An 18,833-nucleotide genomic window follows, 5' to 3' on the forward strand; every position below is an offset into this window, starting at 1 on the left:
TCAAATAATCTGCCAGTACTTTTCATTATTATTCCATGTCCTGCTCAAAGGTTACACTATTTCAGGTGTACAAAGATATTTGCATTAGAAACTCGACCAAAAATACTTGGTAAGATTTCGTGTCTTTGCATGGAAGTTTGCATTTTTCCTTAAGTTTATAGAAACCATAACAGATTCATGAATTTTCTTTCTGTATGGAGTCTGAAGGACAACAGAGCTGAGATCAGCTTTGTTTTTGCTTCTTGTTAAGCAAAACTTTCACTAAAAGAATCATAACTCCACAAAAAAAGTATTTAGCCAGAACATTTCAGGAAGCCGTAGACGTGTTGCTCCAACAGGTTTCTAGTCCTGGCTGCTTTGCATCAAAGCACCTGATATTTAATTTAATTCCTCTGAGAACTGCTGCTTAGTTTCTGGGAAGAAACTGATTTCTATCTCATGCATTTTTGTTTACGTTGAATGAGCGACTGCAGGAGTTGCTGAACAGAGAAGGCAGGAGGAGCGTGGAGGACGGCGCAGGAATGAAATGTTAAAGGATGAGTGATGAGACGGAGAACCTCCTACGTGAAATAAAGAGCAGCAGCTTTTAAACTTCTGCTTTTGTCTCATTACGCTGCAGCTTTTACTTCAACGCTTCCCGCTTCTGTTCAGCTTTTACATCTTTATTTAGTAGCTTTTAATGATGCGCATATTCAATTTAAAAGGAGGTTTAGATCACTTTAAATGAACGTTTCCAGCCTCTTTGATCAAATCTAGAACAAACGTTAAAATCAAGCCGCTGGATTAAAGTAAAATGAAGAAGACAAGGTGAGTTTTTCCTCCAGCTTCAGCCTGGACTCTGGTTTGCTTTGCGCAGAGCAGCAGGAAGGAGCTTGGCAGGAAGTCGGCTCATCCAGCTTGTGGTTAACACACTCGAGGCCAAGTCTATCAAGTCTTTACCAGCTGCTGCACGTATCATTAACTCTCCTGCGGGATCGAGCGGCTTTACAGCAGCTCCTGTTGCTGGTCTACCTGTGAGCTTCTCATGCATTTCATTCGTCTGGAGGATTGTGTTGCTGCAGTCGCATTTAAACACATTCATCAGAGGAAACGTTGCTGTGGATCTGAACTACAGACATGGAGAAATTTACTGTTTCTAATGGTAAACGTGTATAAAAACCTTTTAAATAAGTTAATCTTTTATTGCAGAATCAATAATCTCACTGTAAAAAATGAGGAAAAGTCTTTGATTACAAAGTTACATTTATTATTTGGCTTGGCTCTGTAGCTACATTTCTGCAAGGTTTTTCAAAAATGGTGTGTTTCCATTATGTGAATTATTTTCATTATTCCAATTTGTGCAAATATATGGTCAATGTAAACACAGCTGCTCTAAAGAAAGTGAAAGTTTTTCATTAGCTGCGTTTCCATTAGAAATGGAAATGGAAACTTTGCCCTTGAAAGAGTGCTTACTTTCTACTTTCCTTTGTATTTTCAATGAGAGTCAGTTTTTCCTCTGGTAACAGAATCGCTGAAAACCTGAGCTGTGTCGTCTCTGAGGGAATTAAAAACAAAACGTCTTGCTGCGTCTCTGCTTTGGAGTAAATCCTCTCTGCATCTCTGGAATGTCGTCTGGATTTGGGGAAACGTTCCTGCCTGCTGCGGCTCTTACTTCCTGTTTGTGTGCCACTCCGGCGAGCGGCGCTGGACTCTGCTGAGTGAGTGGCTGCGGGTCGCCGCTGGCAGCGCCGACTCCCATCAACACCTCAGAGGAGGAACAAATGTCAGCATGTTGCTGTCAGCAGATATCCGTCTCCTCCACCTTCACCTTGTGTAGCTGCAGCAATCTGCTCCTCTTGTCACTGACCTGCTGCATTTATTTATCAGCTGCATGTCATGTCGCTGCCTGTCACACCGGAGTTTCTTCTTATTTTAGTTTCTCAGTTCACGCTGCTTTCTCAGCTTGTTTGGGGTAAAAGTGCTTAGCGTTTCCATACAAATGTGTGGAAAACTTTGTCAACATTTCCACTGATGTTGATAAAACACAATTTAGCAGCTGTTCTATTATTCAAGAAAAGCAATTAAAATGATGCATGAATAAGTTTGTTCACATAAGACTCTAAAAAACCTGCTGCAGTCTCATCATCCAACCACTTCCTGTCGTCTTCTTTGTTGTTTCTGCCTGTAGTAACATTCAGTTGTTGATCACAAGTCATGAGAAGCGAAAAAAGTTAAAACATTCCAGTTTTTGCAATGTTTTAACCGCCTCATGTGAAAATGTATTAGAAAGACTTGAGTTTTTTTCCGATATTGACATGACAGATGCATTAAGCACATTTATTTTTGCAGTTTCATGGATAATGGAAACGCACCTCGTGTTTTCGGTTCATGTTGCATTCTCAGATAGTTTGGAGTAAATGTGTTTTTTTCTGCATTAACTTGTTGTATTTTAGCCATGTTTCCATTACAAATGTACAGAAATCTTTTTTGATATTCCCGCTAATATCGAAAAAACTATTTTGCAGTTGATTTGTTTCCATTAAATTAGAAACAGAATTAGAATAATATGTGAATAAGCCTGTTCATGTGATAAGTTACTAAAAACATGCAGCTCCATCATCATCATCCAACCACTTCCTGTTGTCTTTTTTATCATTTCCGCCAGTAGTAACAGCCGATTGTTGAAAAAAAAAAAGTTTCTATTGCAGTTTTACAAAATACTTTTATTTTGATGTAGTCACAAAAACACCTCATCCTCCCACAAACACGTTGTATCCAGAAATATTTTTATTTATTTTTTTTTTCAAAATTGGAGTGTTTTCATTAATCAAATTTATTTTCATATTTCTAATTTGTACAAATGAATGGAAACGCAGCTGCTAGTCATTTTGCTACCTAAATTATTTTGTGAGAAAAAGCATAAATTAATTACATAACATTTTTTGTTGCAGTTTTACTTAAAAATGCCGTAATTACCACACCTGGCCCACAGATGTCGCTAGACAGGACCCTCTTCCAGACTGCCGTTATAAATTAATTGAGGTTAAAAGTGTTTAAGTCACTTTCCTGTTATTGTGAATATCAGGAGCATAATTACTGAAATGTCTGTGACTCTGCTGACCTGCTGTGGTGAAGTGAGCGCTCTTCCTCCCAGTCGAGGTTCAAAGCCACCAGAATATGGTTGAGCAAACTCTGCTGTAACCACGACGCGCAGACAGCCGGGGTAGTTTGCATATTGCTGTTACATCACACCAACACATTCATGTGCGCATGATGGGGAGGTCTCTGCTTGACCTACTTACTCTGAAGGAGTTGGGAAATACGACAGTGTTGGATCTTTGCTGCGAGGAGTTTTTGAAATGCAAAGTCGGAGGCGGATTTTGACGGGAAAACATTGTTTACTAATTAAAGCAGACGGTTTGAGACGGGAAGGTTGTTGCTCTGAAAGGCTTTGGTGTCCTGGCATTTGCATTTTGGCAAAAATAAATCTAACTGGAGTAAACTCTGCTTTCACTTCTGGAGTTTTCTAAGATGAACACAATAAAACTGTTTTTTTAGAGAAGTGTACCATGAGCATGCTAAATTAAAATGAGCTCTATAATTTCCATTCTATTTATTATTTCTTTTGTTTACAATATCCATTTTATTTATCGTTTTGGTTGTTTGTGCCATTTATTTCCATTTATTTTGCCGTTTTTGAACATTTTCTTTGTTTATTTTGGTTTTTTAAATATATCTTCCAGTCCCAACATTAACTGTTCTTTATGAAATTAACGTTTATTGTTCTTTGTTGGGAAGTACTGGCATATATACTTGAAAATGGTCTCAAAACAACAATATTATTGTTTATCGCAATAATTACTGGAAAAAAAATTATCGTGACAGACCTAATTATATTATAATTTAATAATATTGCAATATTTTTCTCACTGTATTTAAATATGCAATACATTTCCAGTAAAACCTGAAATTATCTCCTTGTGTTTCAAGGGTTTTTAAGAATGTCTTACTGAAAATCAAATTCAAATATAAAGTGAAAAATATTTTCTCTTTATATTATATTTTTCACGCTGTCATCTAATATGTTCAACATATAAACTGTAGGGAACCATTAAGAAACGGCTCTGCTGACTGAAAACATGGTTCATAATTTAGAAGGTCAAAGGAAACAGTTGGTGGAGAATCACTGAGATTTGATTTTATTGCAAACAGAATCGACAAGCCGAATCAGAGCGGATGTGACTTTTACGGAGAATTGAGGTCAAGATGGAGAGTTTTTATACAGCAGGAACAGAAATGACATTCAGAAATTAGAGCAGAAAATCTGAAGGAAGTGCTGAGCGAAACCTGAAAGTGTTCTGGCTAGAAAGTGATATCTGAGTGAGGAAGATAAGAAGAAGAAGAAGAGGGACAGTAGAGGGTTTTTTTTATTATTGTTGCAAAAAGCAGGTGGAAGTCGGGTACGCTGTTCAAGAAACGGCCCAATTAGATCAACATGGAGGGCAGTAAGGAAGGAAAGCCAAGGTTGGATGCAAAGTAATGAGCAGCTGTCCAGACTGTAAAGTAACTTCTGCAAGTCCAAATAGAAAAGAAAAAGTGTGGAGAAAGAGAGAAACGATGGAATAAAGATAAGGCAGGACTTTATCTGCAATGCTGTAGCCCGGTCTGTGGAGCATTTTAAAGCAGTCAGCATAAAATCTGCCTCACTTTGCAGATTCTCACCTCATCTGCATTCCAGCAGCTCCTCGTCCGACACACTGCAGGATTAATGGCATCCATTCACCCAAATCTCACCCACATAATGTAAACATTAACAAACCATCAGCAGCAGCACAGATCGCCACCGTGCTCCTGTTTCTAGAGAGTCCTGCAGGATGAAGGAGGAAATATCATCACCGCCACATTCCTCCATGCATCAGCTGTAGAAAAGCAAAACAACTCTTGTATAATTAAATTAAACACCAAAAATGAACAAGGGAATTTAAAGTAAATACAGGGGAAAAAAGAATATTCCTCTTAAAATAAACGGCTAACTTAAAAGTATCAAAGTGTTTCTAACCCCTTAGCGTCATTGACTTTTAACCAACATGTCTGTCACCATCAAAAAGGTTGACGATAAATTATCCCAGAAATCATTGCAACCTGATGATACTGGAAGTAAACATTTTCAAAATCAGTAAACTTTAATTTCAAAAACAGCCAACGTCTACGGAAAAGTAAATGCCTTCAAAGAATAATAATCTGAGAGAAAACAGGCAAAACAATGGGAGAAATAAAATCTGATTTTGAATTCAGATTTCCTACTTTTCTTTAGATGAATCCAGAAATTTGACTTAAACTAATTTTTTTTGACAGTTTTCTTCAAACATAAATGCTATTTGTGTTTTTGATTAGCTAAACATGTCGTAATACTAATAAAACTCACATTGTTCACTTTGTTTTTTAAACATCATTCTATGAAAAGCAACAAAATGCTGAATTTTTTATGGTTAATTATGATAAAACAGTAGGATATTTAGTTTCTCCCAGGGCTTTAGGCACAGCAATAATCCAACAACAGGATGGTTGATATCATATTTAAACTTCTGCTGGGTCAGAACGGCCTGCAGGCCTCACAGATGAACCGTAGCAGCTTTCCCAGCCGGACCCGACCGGCCGCAGCGATAACGAGGAACACAAGCAGGTCAGGCAGCTCTCGGAACGAGCCGGGTCCATTTAGTACATCGCGCTGTGTTTTATCCACTTCATTCTGCCGCAGCCCACGGTCATCCTGGCCTGGAGGCAAATCGGCACAAATGAATCAAAAGCAGGAGCGTCAGGTCGGCGCTCACAAACACGTTTTCTGCTTCCTGTGAGTCAAATCCAAACCAGATGTTGCCAAACTGACCTATCTGTGCCTTGGCCCCCAAACATCGGACCAGGGTACAGATAGTTCTGCACAATATGTCAACAAACATCAACTTTTATTATGTTTTTTATTCACTTTTTAACAGTTAATGCATTCATTTTGCATAAATGCTGCCTCATTTTACTTCTGTGGTGGAAAATACCAGATAACATTTTTCATTATGATCCACCATTTTGACTAAAATTTGTAATATTTGCATCCAATGTTATTTTATTAACACAGTTTTTATGGGGTTGTTTTTTTTTTTTGTCTTGTCAGAAACTTTAATTTCTTGTTAGCTTGACAAGCTAAGATGAATTTGACTGGCAGTCAGTCAGAAAACGAGCATCAGATATAACATTTTATTTATAGTTAAATTTCATTTTGTTAAAAAATGGAGAAAAAAAACATGATTTTTACAAATGTTTGCATTGTTTTTCTCATCTTCCCTCCAACTTCCTACGGCCCACACAGCACCCTTTAGCGGCCCCCAGGGGCCTGCGACCCCCACTTTGAGAACCACTGATCTAAACTACCTTCTTGTTTAAAAAAAGAAGGATAATAGTGACTTTAAGGTGTTGGAACCGTCGGTGTTTTGCAGCTCCTGCCTCTGAGTAATCACTGGTAACACTTCTACTCCAAAGCCACCTTCAGCAGTCAGCGAGTCAGTCATTTTTAGTGCACTTGACATCGGTGGTATCTGGAGGCAATAATTTGTCTGTCAGCCGCTGATAAAGGCGGAGCTGACAGCGGAGACGTTCTCTTTCTTCTCTCTACAAACTTGATCCTCTGATGAATAGATCTTTGATTTGCAACGACTCGAGCCGGCGCGCAGATAACCTGACAGCTGGTCATTCAGGGGAGTTCTCCCGGCTCCGATTTGGGATTCAGGGGACGTGAGTGTGAGAGAGTGTGTGTGAGAGTGTGTGTGTGTCTCCCCGGCAGTGATTTGTCACTCTTCTTCAAAGAGGCAAACTGTGCTTGAACTTGACAGGATGAAGAGCTACAAGTGTCTGGAGCCGCAGTGTGGGTGTGAGCTTGTAGCCTCTGCGGGGTGGAAATGTTTGGGGTCTTCATGGGGGCAGGGAGACAGTTCGGATTTTTTTAATGCATTAATTTAATTTGCTAATGATTGAAACTCTCTAAGGTTACGTTCACACTGCAGCCTGAAGTGACCCAAATCCAACTTTTTGTGAAATCTTTTTTTTTTTTTTTTCACATTTCCAAATATGCGACTTGTATGTGATCTCCTGTGTGAACTGCAAGCGAGCGAAAAGTGTCCCGCATGCGCAGTAGAGGGCGCAATAACGTCACACAGAGCGTGCTCATTGTTTTGTCAACAGCCATAAAAAATAAGAAGTGCTCCGTGTTTGGAAGTAAGCATGGATGCTAACGGTGGAGCATAGCTTACGATTTTAAAGTTGTTCTCTAACCGGAGCAGCACATCAACAACTTAAACCTCGCTGTCGTCCGCCATGTTTGTTGTTTGTCTTCCCGCTCGCACAGAATAGTGACGTTTGTCGAATATCAACAACGTTCAGGCCAGTGCAGATTTAAAAAGATCAGGAAGGCATCGGATTTAGAACCACATATCCAAGTGACCTGGGTCGCTTTTGAAAGAATTGGATCCGAGTTGTTCAGATTATCAAAAGAAGGTCAGATACAGGTTGCACTGAGGTTATTTCTGGCTGCAGGGTGAACGTAGCCGAACTCACCGCCAGCTGGACAATAAATCAATAGCGGATATTGCGATTGAGCAATATGAATAGATAATACCTCTGATAGAATATTCAATATTTTCACTGAACTCTGCTCCAAAACCGCACAGCATTCAGCTAAGCAAGAAGACTCGCTCGCTCTTTGGTTACCTAGCAGCAACTTGCTGAGTAACTTGTGGTTACCTAGCAACAACCTGTTAAGTAATTAATATCAGCTAATGTGAAATGCTTATATTGTGATATGATTTCAGCAATATTTTCCAGCCGTTTCAAACTCAAAGCCCAGTGGCCAAATTCGGCCCAAACCTTCAAGATAATATTCATGTGCTTAAATATTATATTAAAAATCAAATCAAAGCAGTTTTTATCTGTTTGGTGCCAAATAACAAATAATCAGTCCCTTCAGTTTTTTGAAATTCTATGATTGCCCAAATTCACACAAATTAAACTAACCCCTGCATTATCTTTGCTTTTTTGACTTTTTAAACAAGTGAGAATTAGTGACTCTAATCAGTGGCTCTAATTCAATTTTTATAGCAATTTTTTTTTTTTCAAAAATTGTCAAAAATACTAACTCCCGCCTGCAGGTGGCAGTATATTTTACTAAACTCCCTTCTCAGTCTTACTTGATCTAAAGTTGTAGTCCGTGATTATCATGGATCGTAACAAAAAGTCACATTTACTGTCTTACATAAGTGCAAATATCGCAAAATCATATGCAAATATTTCTACATTAACACAAAATCTGTAATTTTGATTGTATAAAATAAAAAAACAAAACAATCATGTAATCCTGGAGGGTTTGATCAATATGACAAGATGTTAAAATGTTAAGAACTTATCGATATGTTAAATCTTAGTTAATGGGTTTTATCAATACATTCTGGCCTTCTCAGTCGCTCTAACCGAACTCAACGTTTGGGACTTTCACATCTCGGTTCAGCGACTGATCCTTTTAATACAGACGACGTCATGATAAAGAAGTGAAAGGAAGCGCGTTTCACCTACCAGTCGGCTACATTCCTGCGGTCTGAGCGTCGGGTTTCGACTGGAGTAAAGAATGAGATGCGAACGCAAGCGGCTAAAATGAGTTTTCACTGCAGGGAGGCTCAGTTCAGTCTGAGGCGCGGCGCTGCCAGAAGGAATCTGCCCCTGATGGATTTCTTCAGTTTTTACATGTTTCAAGTTCATCAGACAAACTTTAATATCAAAGATAACCTGAGTAAATACAAAAGGCAGTTTTTATGATTTTGTTTCCAAACTAACCTGTGAGAAAGTAATCCCTCCCTCCTTAACTTTATAAGGAATATTTTACCCAATTTTATTGTTTCAACTGAGCTAACACTAGTTTATAATGCAAATACCTAAGTATACATAAAATAAGACAAAACTAAACTACAGGTAACTTTTTGGCAAGATTTAAGAGCTTATTATGAGTAAACGTACTTCTACTTCCACTGGCAGATTTTTTTGTCTTATTGTAAGTGAAATAATCTGCAAGTGGAAATGGTACTTTTTATGAGTATTAGTTAAAATAAGCACATTTTTATTGCTAGGAAATTAACTTGTAAATTAATTTAGTCTTGTTTAAAGTGTACCGAGATGTTTTATTTAGAAATTAGACCAAAAATAGTTGGTAAGGTTTTGTTTTTGCAGTGAAACTAGATGCTGCTCAACACCTTGTAAAAAACTTTTCAGCAAAACATTGGATCTTCTTTTAAGTTAATTCCTTAATGTTAAAAGTATTAGTTACACTGGCAGATTATTTCACATATATCAAGATATTTTTACAGTGTTATAATAGAATTTCTTAAATGTTTCCTTAATAAGCAGCAGTTTTTGAAACGGGCATCTTAAAGCTGCATCACTTTGAACGAACTGAGCCGTCGTGGTTTTTCACTTTCCTTTTCCCTCAGCTGATTTGTAAATTTGCCGTTCATGTAGCGTACCATCCCAAAAATCAAAAGGAATCAGAAGAGTCTCTTTCCATACCTCATGTTTAACCAGCAGAGTCTCTGAAGAATGACTCTGCTGCCTCGAACAGAAAGCAATTACAGCCTCGTTGAGATGCAGATCTGTGTCGTAACAGATTCAATTTTCTCCAGCGGTCCGAGTCCCTGACTCAGATCTGTGGCGTTAACATTTCTGTCATCGTCTGTGAGATTCTGTTCATGATGAGGCTGCAGTCTGGCACCATCTGCAATGCCGCTGCTCTCTCTTAAAACCACAGCTGTTCAACGATTAGGGATTGTAACTGCAGTAGAAATTCATAACTAGATCTGCAGTTTAGATGACCTCAGCTGAGTTAAAAAGAAGTTTGGACCATTTATCTGAGCTAACTGCCAGTCATACCATGGCCTAGACAAAGTACTGAAAACCTGCTGTGTGTTTAATGCAAAGAAAGAGAAAATATGGACATTTTAATACATATTTCACTATTTTTCTACAGTGAAATCAGATCCACATAAGGTGGTTCTGATGTCTTATTTGATCCAGATGTTAAACGAAGCTTCTTAGACGTCCAGAAAGTTGATGTTTTTTTTAGTATCTGGGAAAGGCCACGCCCCCTAGCTCACCATTTACTCTCACAGATGAAAATGGCTGCAAACCGATGCGCAACAACCGTACGTCTTTGAACAGCAGAAGTGGAGCCTTCTGGTTGACTCACTACTGAGAAGCAGTGCTTTCTCAGTAGTGAGTCAACAACAAAACACTTCTTGTTTGTCTTTTCCAGCAGCCATTGTACAGCGCAAACCACCTGACCAAACGTGCTCAAACTCTGCTTGGGTTGCTAGGTGACTGGCTGGGGTTGCTAGGGAACGGAGCAGTGCGACTCAACAATTGGGAGGTTTTTGAAATGACTCACCAAAAAACATTAACTTATTACCAGAAATGTTTAGGTGGTTCTTTTTTTTAGAAGCAGTTAGAAACCAAATGGAAGTACAAAAATGCACAAAATGTAAATTTTGTATACATGTCTCCTTTAAATATTTAACAGAAAACAGCAGAGTGAACACCTCTCTTGGTAAACCTGCATTGTTTCTTATCGGTTGACCATTAAAAAACGTAAACTGTTATTAAGAACAGCCGAAGAAAAGCTCTTCTATTTAAACACCGTCGGTCTCATCAGATTATTAAGTGTGCGTCGGTTGCCAGCTGGCACAAAACAAACTTCCAGCTACACAAGAATGATTATTGCAGCGGCTACGATACGATCGATAAAGACGAGCAGGAGGAAGAGGCAATAAAAGGGTTTATGAAATCGTGCTCATATAATCCCAGGTAATAACTTGTGACTTTGGTTCCCATCCTGCGGAGAGAACAGCTGGAATCGAACACCTGCGCAGACTGCAGTCTGTCTAATGACTGCAGCTAATGACACTCGGATGTAAAACAAGCTCAGAGCTTTTCCTTTGATATGAACAGTTTTTTTCCTCTGGATTTTGGAACAACGGCATACTTTAACTAGGCCCTCTCTCACCCCAGCACACACATGCAGATTGCTTCATTGTGTTCTTTTCTTCATCAGCATTCGGTTCGACTGCGTCCCACTGATGTAAAATTAATGCCGCGCTGCGCAGGAGAGCGTAGAAAGTGCATCGTCTGCCTTGAACGCTGCTTCACAAAATAAACAAATGCGGGGTAATTATGGCGCAGTAAGTTAATGTGTGTAAAGTCTTGAACAAATAAAGACACACACACACACACACACACACAAATGTGCAAACAAGAGGAGCTGCGCCCTGCGTTAGGCTGCGGTTTATGGGGATTACATGTAATAACTGGAGACGGTGTCAGTGTGGGAGGAGACGTGTCTGCTCTCTGTATGCTGACTGTTGATTTGACTCAACAAACAGACACACATTTGCTTCCTGTCAGCTTTTGTCAAGATTATACATAATACAGAAGGAAGCAGCGGCTCGCCCCAACATGTTCAAACACCTCCGTCACATTCACGTCCAGGAAATGGCTGGAAACCTGCAGGTTTTCAGTCATGTTCGCTGCAATTTGCAGCCATTTGAATTGGTTTTAATTGTAAATAGCATGTGTCTGCATTGCAAATAGACGTGCACGTCTTGTTTTTGATTTAACCAATTTAACTCTTTCCTCTGGACTGAAGTACTCTGTTTATATGTTTAAATCTTGCCCTTACATTGCTTTTATTCTTTATTATGTTCTTATTTGTGATATATTCTGTCTTTGCGTGAATCTCCTTGCTTTGATTTCCTGCCAACTTACACAGATTTCCACATTTTGGGACAATAAATCATATTTATGTTCTTCTATTTTGCACATGAAACACCCTCTGCACTGAACCCCATAGAAAACCTCCTGGTTATTCCACCAAATAATGGTTTCTGAGAAAACATTAGTATTCTTGTTTCTAAATGAATATGAACTTGTTTTCTTTGCATAATTTTAGGTCTAATAGCGCTGCATCTCTTTCGTTATTTTGACCGTTTCTCATTTTCTGTTACATTTTTTGCTTGGAATTTCATTGACATGTTTTCATTAGTTCATAGCATAAAAAGAATAATGTTCACTTTACTCAAACATATACCTATGAAGAGTAAAATCAGAGAAACTGATCATTTTAATCAGAGAACTGATCATTTTAAGTGGTATCTTAAGATTTTCCAGAGCTGCACCCGTGTGTGTAAAATGTCTTTACAATATCCAAATTGCGACCAAAGTACTTTTTAAAATACAAGTATGGATTAAATAACATTTTATTAAATGTTCCTATGACTTATGAATTTTTTTTATTCCCGCCCTTGTTCTACTGCCGCCCTGGGCAGCCGCCCAGATCAACATTCTCTCCTTTCTGGGTTTTAAGTTTTAACCGTTTCTTCTTTTCTCTCCAGACTGTCCAGATGAATCCAATGACACAACTGTACTACAAAAAGGTGAGTTAAAAACACCGGCAATAATAACAACGAAACAGAAACATTTTGTTTTAAAATAATGATATCAATCTCATTTTAATTTATCATTCAATTAACTGATTGTCATTTAAGGTATTAACAACTTCAAAATCTTCCAGGACTGAAGTTAAACTCATAATGAGGATAGCTAGTAATTAATTTCAGAGTACATCCAGAGCAAAAGCAATGCTACTATGCTAGCTACAAACAACTGGGGCAATTAAAATTCACAAAAATGAGAGAAACGTCACAGATTAAGTGAATCTTCTACAGTTAGACATGGATTAAGTTCAGATTAAGTTCAGTCGAGAAAATGGCAACTATGCAAACAACTGCATAATGCTAAGCTAAATAGGTGAAAAAAAACTTTATCTGGCTTTTTTTTTATTTTAGTCTTGAAATGTTGGAAATTTCTCATAATTTGTAACTCGACTTAAAAAAAAAAAATACACAGAACAAAATTGTCCAAAATTCTCCAAGTTGAGATTTCTGTCATGGCTGTCACTCGTAGGTAAAGTACTGACGACTCATAGCTACTCTGCACAAACCCACTTTAAGCTAATTTAACAATGTGAGAAAGAAAATCGCATTTTGAGGAAGGTTTAGCAGGTTTTTTTATGCTTTTAGTTCCCTCATCTCTTAATCACAACAGTTTCTTTGTTTTTATCCCTTCCTCTGCGTCTTTAGGCGACATATTCGCCGTACCGCGACCGCATCCCGCTTCAGATCGTCCGAGCTGAAGTGGAGCTGTCAGCCGAGGAGCGGGCCTACCTCACCGCTGTGGAGAAAGGTGAAACACGCAGAGAGGAGCTCCTGCAGCCGAGTGTTTATCCGTTTGTTCCCTGCACACCTGCAGGGTGGACGTCCAGTCACCCGTGAAACGGTGCTGATGGCCGAGCAGCTGGTCGCTCAGGCTGTCAGCCGCTCTGCAAACCATCTGCATGTCCTTCACCGTCCAGAGCAAAAGCAAATTGATCAGATCTGTCATGTTTACAATAAATCATTCTAATAAAACTGGCTCATAGTAAGAGATTCAAGGCTTCAGATGGCCTTCAGACAACTGCACTGCAAAAACACCAAATATTCCCAAGTATTTTTAGTCTCATTTGTAATGAAAATATCTAGATAAACTTGAACATCCACTCCCCAGGCTTCAGCTTCCTGTCTGCGTTTCCTCCTCAGGTGACTATGCCGGGGTCAAACACGCCCTCCGCGAGGCCGAGGTTTACTACAACATGGACGTGAACTGCTTGGACCCGCTGGGCCGCAGCGCGCTGCTCATCGCCATCGAGAACGAGAACCTGGAGATCATGGAGCTCCTGCTGGACCACGGCATCCACACGGGCGACGCCCTGCTGTACGCCATCAGGAAGGAGGTGGTGGGCGCTGTGGAGCTGCTGCTGTCGCACAGGCGGCCGAGCGGCGAGAAGCAGGTGAGCTCAGAACCAACCAGGAAACGTCTGCTGCAGAACGACGGCGTAGTCGGGTCACGGTAGACACAGAGGAAAGTAAAAAGACAGGAGAAAAAAGAACTGAAATTCTGAGTCTGATCTCAAATTTTCTAGAAAAAAAACACAGAAATTTCTGAGTTTCAAAAGTTGAAAATTTACAAGTAAAAACTGAAGTTTTCTAGAAACAGATGTTGAAATTTCAGTTTGAAAAGTCAAAAATTTGCAAGGAAAAAAGCTCAGAAATTCTGAGATTTATCTCTGAAATTTTCTAGAAAAAAATATAAAAATTTCTAAATTTGAAAACATAAAAATAATAATAAATAAATAAATAAAACATGGAAAGTTAAAAAAAATTACTAGAAAAAAACCTTAGAAATTCTCAGGTAAATCTAAAACACCTAAATTTTCTGAGTTGCAAAAGTCAAAAATATCCAAGAAAAAAAACTCAGAAATTCTGAGATTAAGCTCAGAAAATTTCTAGAAAAAAAGCTGAAATTTCTGAATTTGAAATGTCAAGAGTTTGTCCCAAAAAATCTCAGAAATTCTGAGATTCATTAAAACATAATTTGGAAAAAATAAAACATCAAAAGTCAAAAATTTACTTGGAAAAAACTCTGAAATTCTCAGATTAATCTCAGAAAGTTTCTTTAAAAAAAAGTCAAAATTTCTGAGTCTGAAAAGTCAAACAATTTGCAAGAAAAACCATCTTAAAACTTGACCAAAAAATCTCAGAAATGTCCAAACTTTTTTCTAGAACATTTCTGAGATGAATCTCAGAATTTGTTTTTTTTCTCCTGTTCTTCCCCCTCCTGTGGCCTCATGCGCCGTCGGACTCATTACTCATCTGTGGATGCGCTTCATGTTTTTTGTTTTTCCATCTGAATGTGTGTGAGGCAGAGATAATGAGCTGTACATTCATTCATTCAAAGCTCCGTGCCGCGTTTTGCTGAGAAGAGGAAAATTAAAGAGCTCTTTAGCAGACAAACTGTGAAATAGGATTTGCAGACAGAGAGGATGTTTGTCTGCCTGATGCATTTTTATTTCTGTGTTTTCTCTGAGAAAAGACCAGAATCCTCTGTTTCAGTGAAGTGCAGCTGTTCAGGGACTTGATGGGGAAACATCAATTCATCCAGACAGGAAATCAAAGAGCAAGAGAGAGAGAGAAGTAATAATGAAGGAGTGAAAAGAGGAAAGAAGAAGAAGGAAAACACAAATCAGACTTTTCTCCTCTAAACAGAACGAGAGTTTTTCACTGAGTTCATGTTTGAGGAATCATGACTGCAAACCATCAAGAAGCAAAGCATTGTGGGAATGTTTCTCACTTTTGTGCTTTCCCTTTTCTCTTGTTACTTTTTCTCTTTTCTGCCATTTTTCTTTATTTTTTATAGATAAAAGCAATGCAAAAATGCAATTGCACAGAGCGTTGTGTAAAAAGAAAATTCAGATTTATTCTGTTTTACTTTCACATTTTGACTCTTTCAGATCATCGAATGTCAACAAAAAATTTCTACAAAGACAAAACAAAACAAAAAAAGTAAATTAAATTAAAATGGTAATAAAAATATAGATGTATAAATTAATAATAAAATTGAAATGTACAAATTTAAAATAGATATGCTATTAGTTAAAAATAAAATTAGAACTAAAAAATTTAAAATTATATTTAAAAATAAAAATAATTTCAAAAACTTTATAAAAAATTTTTTTATTACAGTTAAAATGTAAAAAAAAATAACTTGGAAATTTATTTTAAAATAAATGTAAAACATTTTAATTGCATTAAAGTTACATTTTTGACCAAGAAAATCCAGAAACTTTCATTTTGTGTTTTTGCTTTTCGTGGCATCGCTGACCTACAAACTGGATCTGAAGGTCATGAACCCATGAACTATATTCCCTTTCATTGTATTTACTATTATTTACAACATATTAGCTTTTTTTTTTAATTAAAATTAATCCTTTGGTTGATGAATAAGCAGAACTTTTATGTTTTACATTTCAATATTTAAATTGGATGTTATCTGGTTTACGGATCTGTAAATGGCTTCATTTGCAACAAGCTCACCAGTCTTTGCTTTTTCAATAAAAATAAAAGTTAAAATAAAAAAAGGACTATGTAGTTTTAAGTGATGGAGGAAAGATGGAGGGAGGAAATGAAGTAAAGAGGGAGAGGAAGAGAGTGAGGATGAGGAAATGACTTTCACTTTGATGTCTGAATATTTTCAGTGTGGAGTCCAAAATAAATTTTTGTCTAAGTTTGCTGTCTGTACTTGCCGACAGCCACACTTTCACTTTTATTTACTTAAAACCGGAGCGCATGAACCAGAATATGCTCCAACTGGGTCAGCAGAAAGCAGAATTTGCTGCGGTCACTTTCTGCAGATTTGCTGTTAATTGATTTTTGGAGCTCCAGCTGCAGTTTATCAGCTTTTCTCTCTGCTGTAATGGATTCAGGCGACACTCGGGTCAGACAAACGACACGACTGGAGGCTGGAAAGTTTCCAGATTCGGTTTTAACCTGAAGCAAAACTGACGGGTTCTTCCTAAAATAATATTTTTATTGAAATTCAGGCTAAATTTCCCAACGAGACAATGGAGAGCTTGTGTTCTGCTGCAAAGACTGACATCAATGACTTCAGTGTTTTAGTTTATTTTTCCAAGATATTTTACAATAACAAATGTTTCAGCAGAGCTAACTGAGGCACTATTTTCACTCTGATGTCTGGATAGAGAAATATTACATGAAAAATATCAAATTTATGGAAAAAACTGGGAAAATATAAAATTGCTTGGTGAGAAAATACTGAAAAATAAGGCTGAAAGTATCGGCAGCAAATATCCAAACATCTATCACTGCGTTTAGTTTCAAGTTTCTTAGAACTCTTTAAATAAGACAAAACTAACTTAAAAGTAACTTTTCAGCTTCTAAGTGAATAATTATTGATTTTTTTTTTGTTCCACTGGAATATTATTTAACTTATAACAAGGGAAAAATTTTTTATTTTTGTCTTATTTCCAGTGAACCGAGACATTTGCACTAGAAACTAGACGAAGACAGTTTTGTGTTTTTACAGTGTAACATTGTTACACGATGGCAGATACAACAGCATGCTAATTTCTAACAAATTAGCAAACCTGTTTCTTAATGTTTTTTTCACATATTTTAATCAGAAACACATTCCTACTCACAACCAGACATTTCTTTAACTCTTTCATTGCGTCTTTTTTCCAGCACTTTGCTTAAATTTGCGTTTATTTCCGTCTCTGTGTGTTTAATCTGAGCCGCTCTCGTAGCAGCTGCTTTCACACGTCTTCTCGCCGCAGGAGAAGGAGGGAGAGAACGAACAGATGAGTAAAAGGTTTTGGCAGCGGAGAGGTAGGCGGGGCAGATGGGAAACGGAGGCGACAGAGGAAGAGAGGGATGGGATGAAGCAGCAGGGCAGGAAAAGGAAGAATGGAGGAGGAAACAGTGATGAGACGACGAGAAAGATGAAGAGAAGGCCTCTTCCTCATCCTCCCTCTGAGATGAAAGACTTCACACATGTTCAGTCCTCTTCCTCACCCTTCGTCTTCCTCAAGAACCTTCAGAGAGTCTGTCTGACTTTTCAGGTTCAAAATGGTCTCACTTCTGCATTTATGCAGTGTTTAGTGATAGTCCTGCCATTCTGTGACTGTTTGGACATCACACAATGGTTTTAAACAATTAGACCCAAAATGATAAACTGAAGTTTTAACAATAAATATAACAACAAATCCAAACTTTATATATTTTTTGCTGTTTTTCATGGGATGTTTCGTTTAATTTCCACACAAAAAAATGACACGACTGCACTGCAAAAACACAAAACCTTTCCAAGTATTTTTGGTTTAATTTCTACCGTAACTATCTTACAACATTTGAAAACAGACAAAAGTAACTTAAAAGTAACTTTTCAGCAAAATGTAAGAGCTTGTTATAAGTCAAGGGGAGTGGATTCACTAAAACAGGAAAACGAATATCATCAGTGTTACTAAATGAAAACATTTCAGTCGAAAAACATTTTTCATTTATAACGATACAATTTTAGGCCTGCAGAGTTGGCTGGTAACTAGTTACACTTACTCATTCACTTGAGTAACTTTTTTAAAATTTACTTTTATTAGTATTTTTACCACCCTGCACTTTTTTCTTTTACTTTTATAATTTTATTATGATGTATTTCTGCTCTTAGTTGAGTAAAATTTCTGGATTTTCTACCCACTGAATGAAGAACAAACATGTTTTAACCACAGCTTCACCAGACACACACCTGCAGTTAAAGTTTCATATTGTATTGAAAGAAACTGAACTGAAACTAAACACAAAAGTAATTGTAGACGCTGTACAGCGTTTTAAATGATAATAGAAAGTTTAATGGTGGCAATGCTGGTTAAAAACCAACAAATCCCGAGCTTTTCTCCGTTCGTACATCTTTGGAGCTGCTCATTTTTTCAGGATCCAGGATATTTTCTCATTGCAGGACCATATTCCAGTCTTTGAGACGTTCTTCCAGGATTTTTTTCCATTTACAGGCCAGTGGTTAGCGTTGCTGCGAAGCAGAAACTTCAGACACTGCAGAAATGTGGACTGATGAGACCTCCCACATAGAGTTAGCTCGTCCCTTTTACGGTCCGCATTAATGCTAGCTTTGTTTGGGTAAGCTAGGACAGCGCTGTCCACCTCCGGTCCTCCAACATAACTCAGAAAGCTTTATTACCGCTTCAGGTTGTGTCTGTTTTCATCTCATGACCAGAGGAGACGGATGAAGCACAAAAAAAAAAAAAAAAAAAAAAAAAATAGGGGTTTTTTTTTTGGTTTAAGATTTTTTTGGGTAAAAAAAGAACTAGAAAAAGT

General features: G+C 37.8%; 1 protein-coding gene across 2 annotated transcripts in view; it reads left to right on the forward strand.

The window, feature by feature from the left end:
* The window catches only part of LOC106965263 (short transient receptor potential channel 5-like), a 71,069-nt gene that overhangs the window by 44,766 nt on the left and 7,470 nt on the right, over positions 1-18,833 (forward strand). For both annotated transcript variants that reach the window (XM_015061253.1, XM_015061252.1), the window contains exons 2-4: positions 12,450-12,491; positions 13,197-13,299; positions 13,692-13,942. In XM_015061253.1, the coding sequence (XP_014916739.1) occupies positions 12,459-12,491; positions 13,197-13,299; positions 13,692-13,942 (387 nt within the window). In that variant the 5' untranslated portion in view covers positions 12,450-12,458. The remainder of the gene's footprint in view (positions 1-12,449; positions 12,492-13,196; positions 13,300-13,691; positions 13,943-18,833) is intronic.

Source organism: Poecilia latipinna, unplaced genomic scaffold, assembly GCF_001443285.1.
Source record: "Poecilia latipinna isolate Pla-1442-1.1 unplaced genomic scaffold, P_latipinna-1.0 Scaffold1792, whole genome shotgun sequence".
Classification (NCBI taxonomy): domain Eukaryota; kingdom Metazoa; phylum Chordata; class Actinopteri; order Cyprinodontiformes; family Poeciliidae; genus Poecilia; species Poecilia latipinna.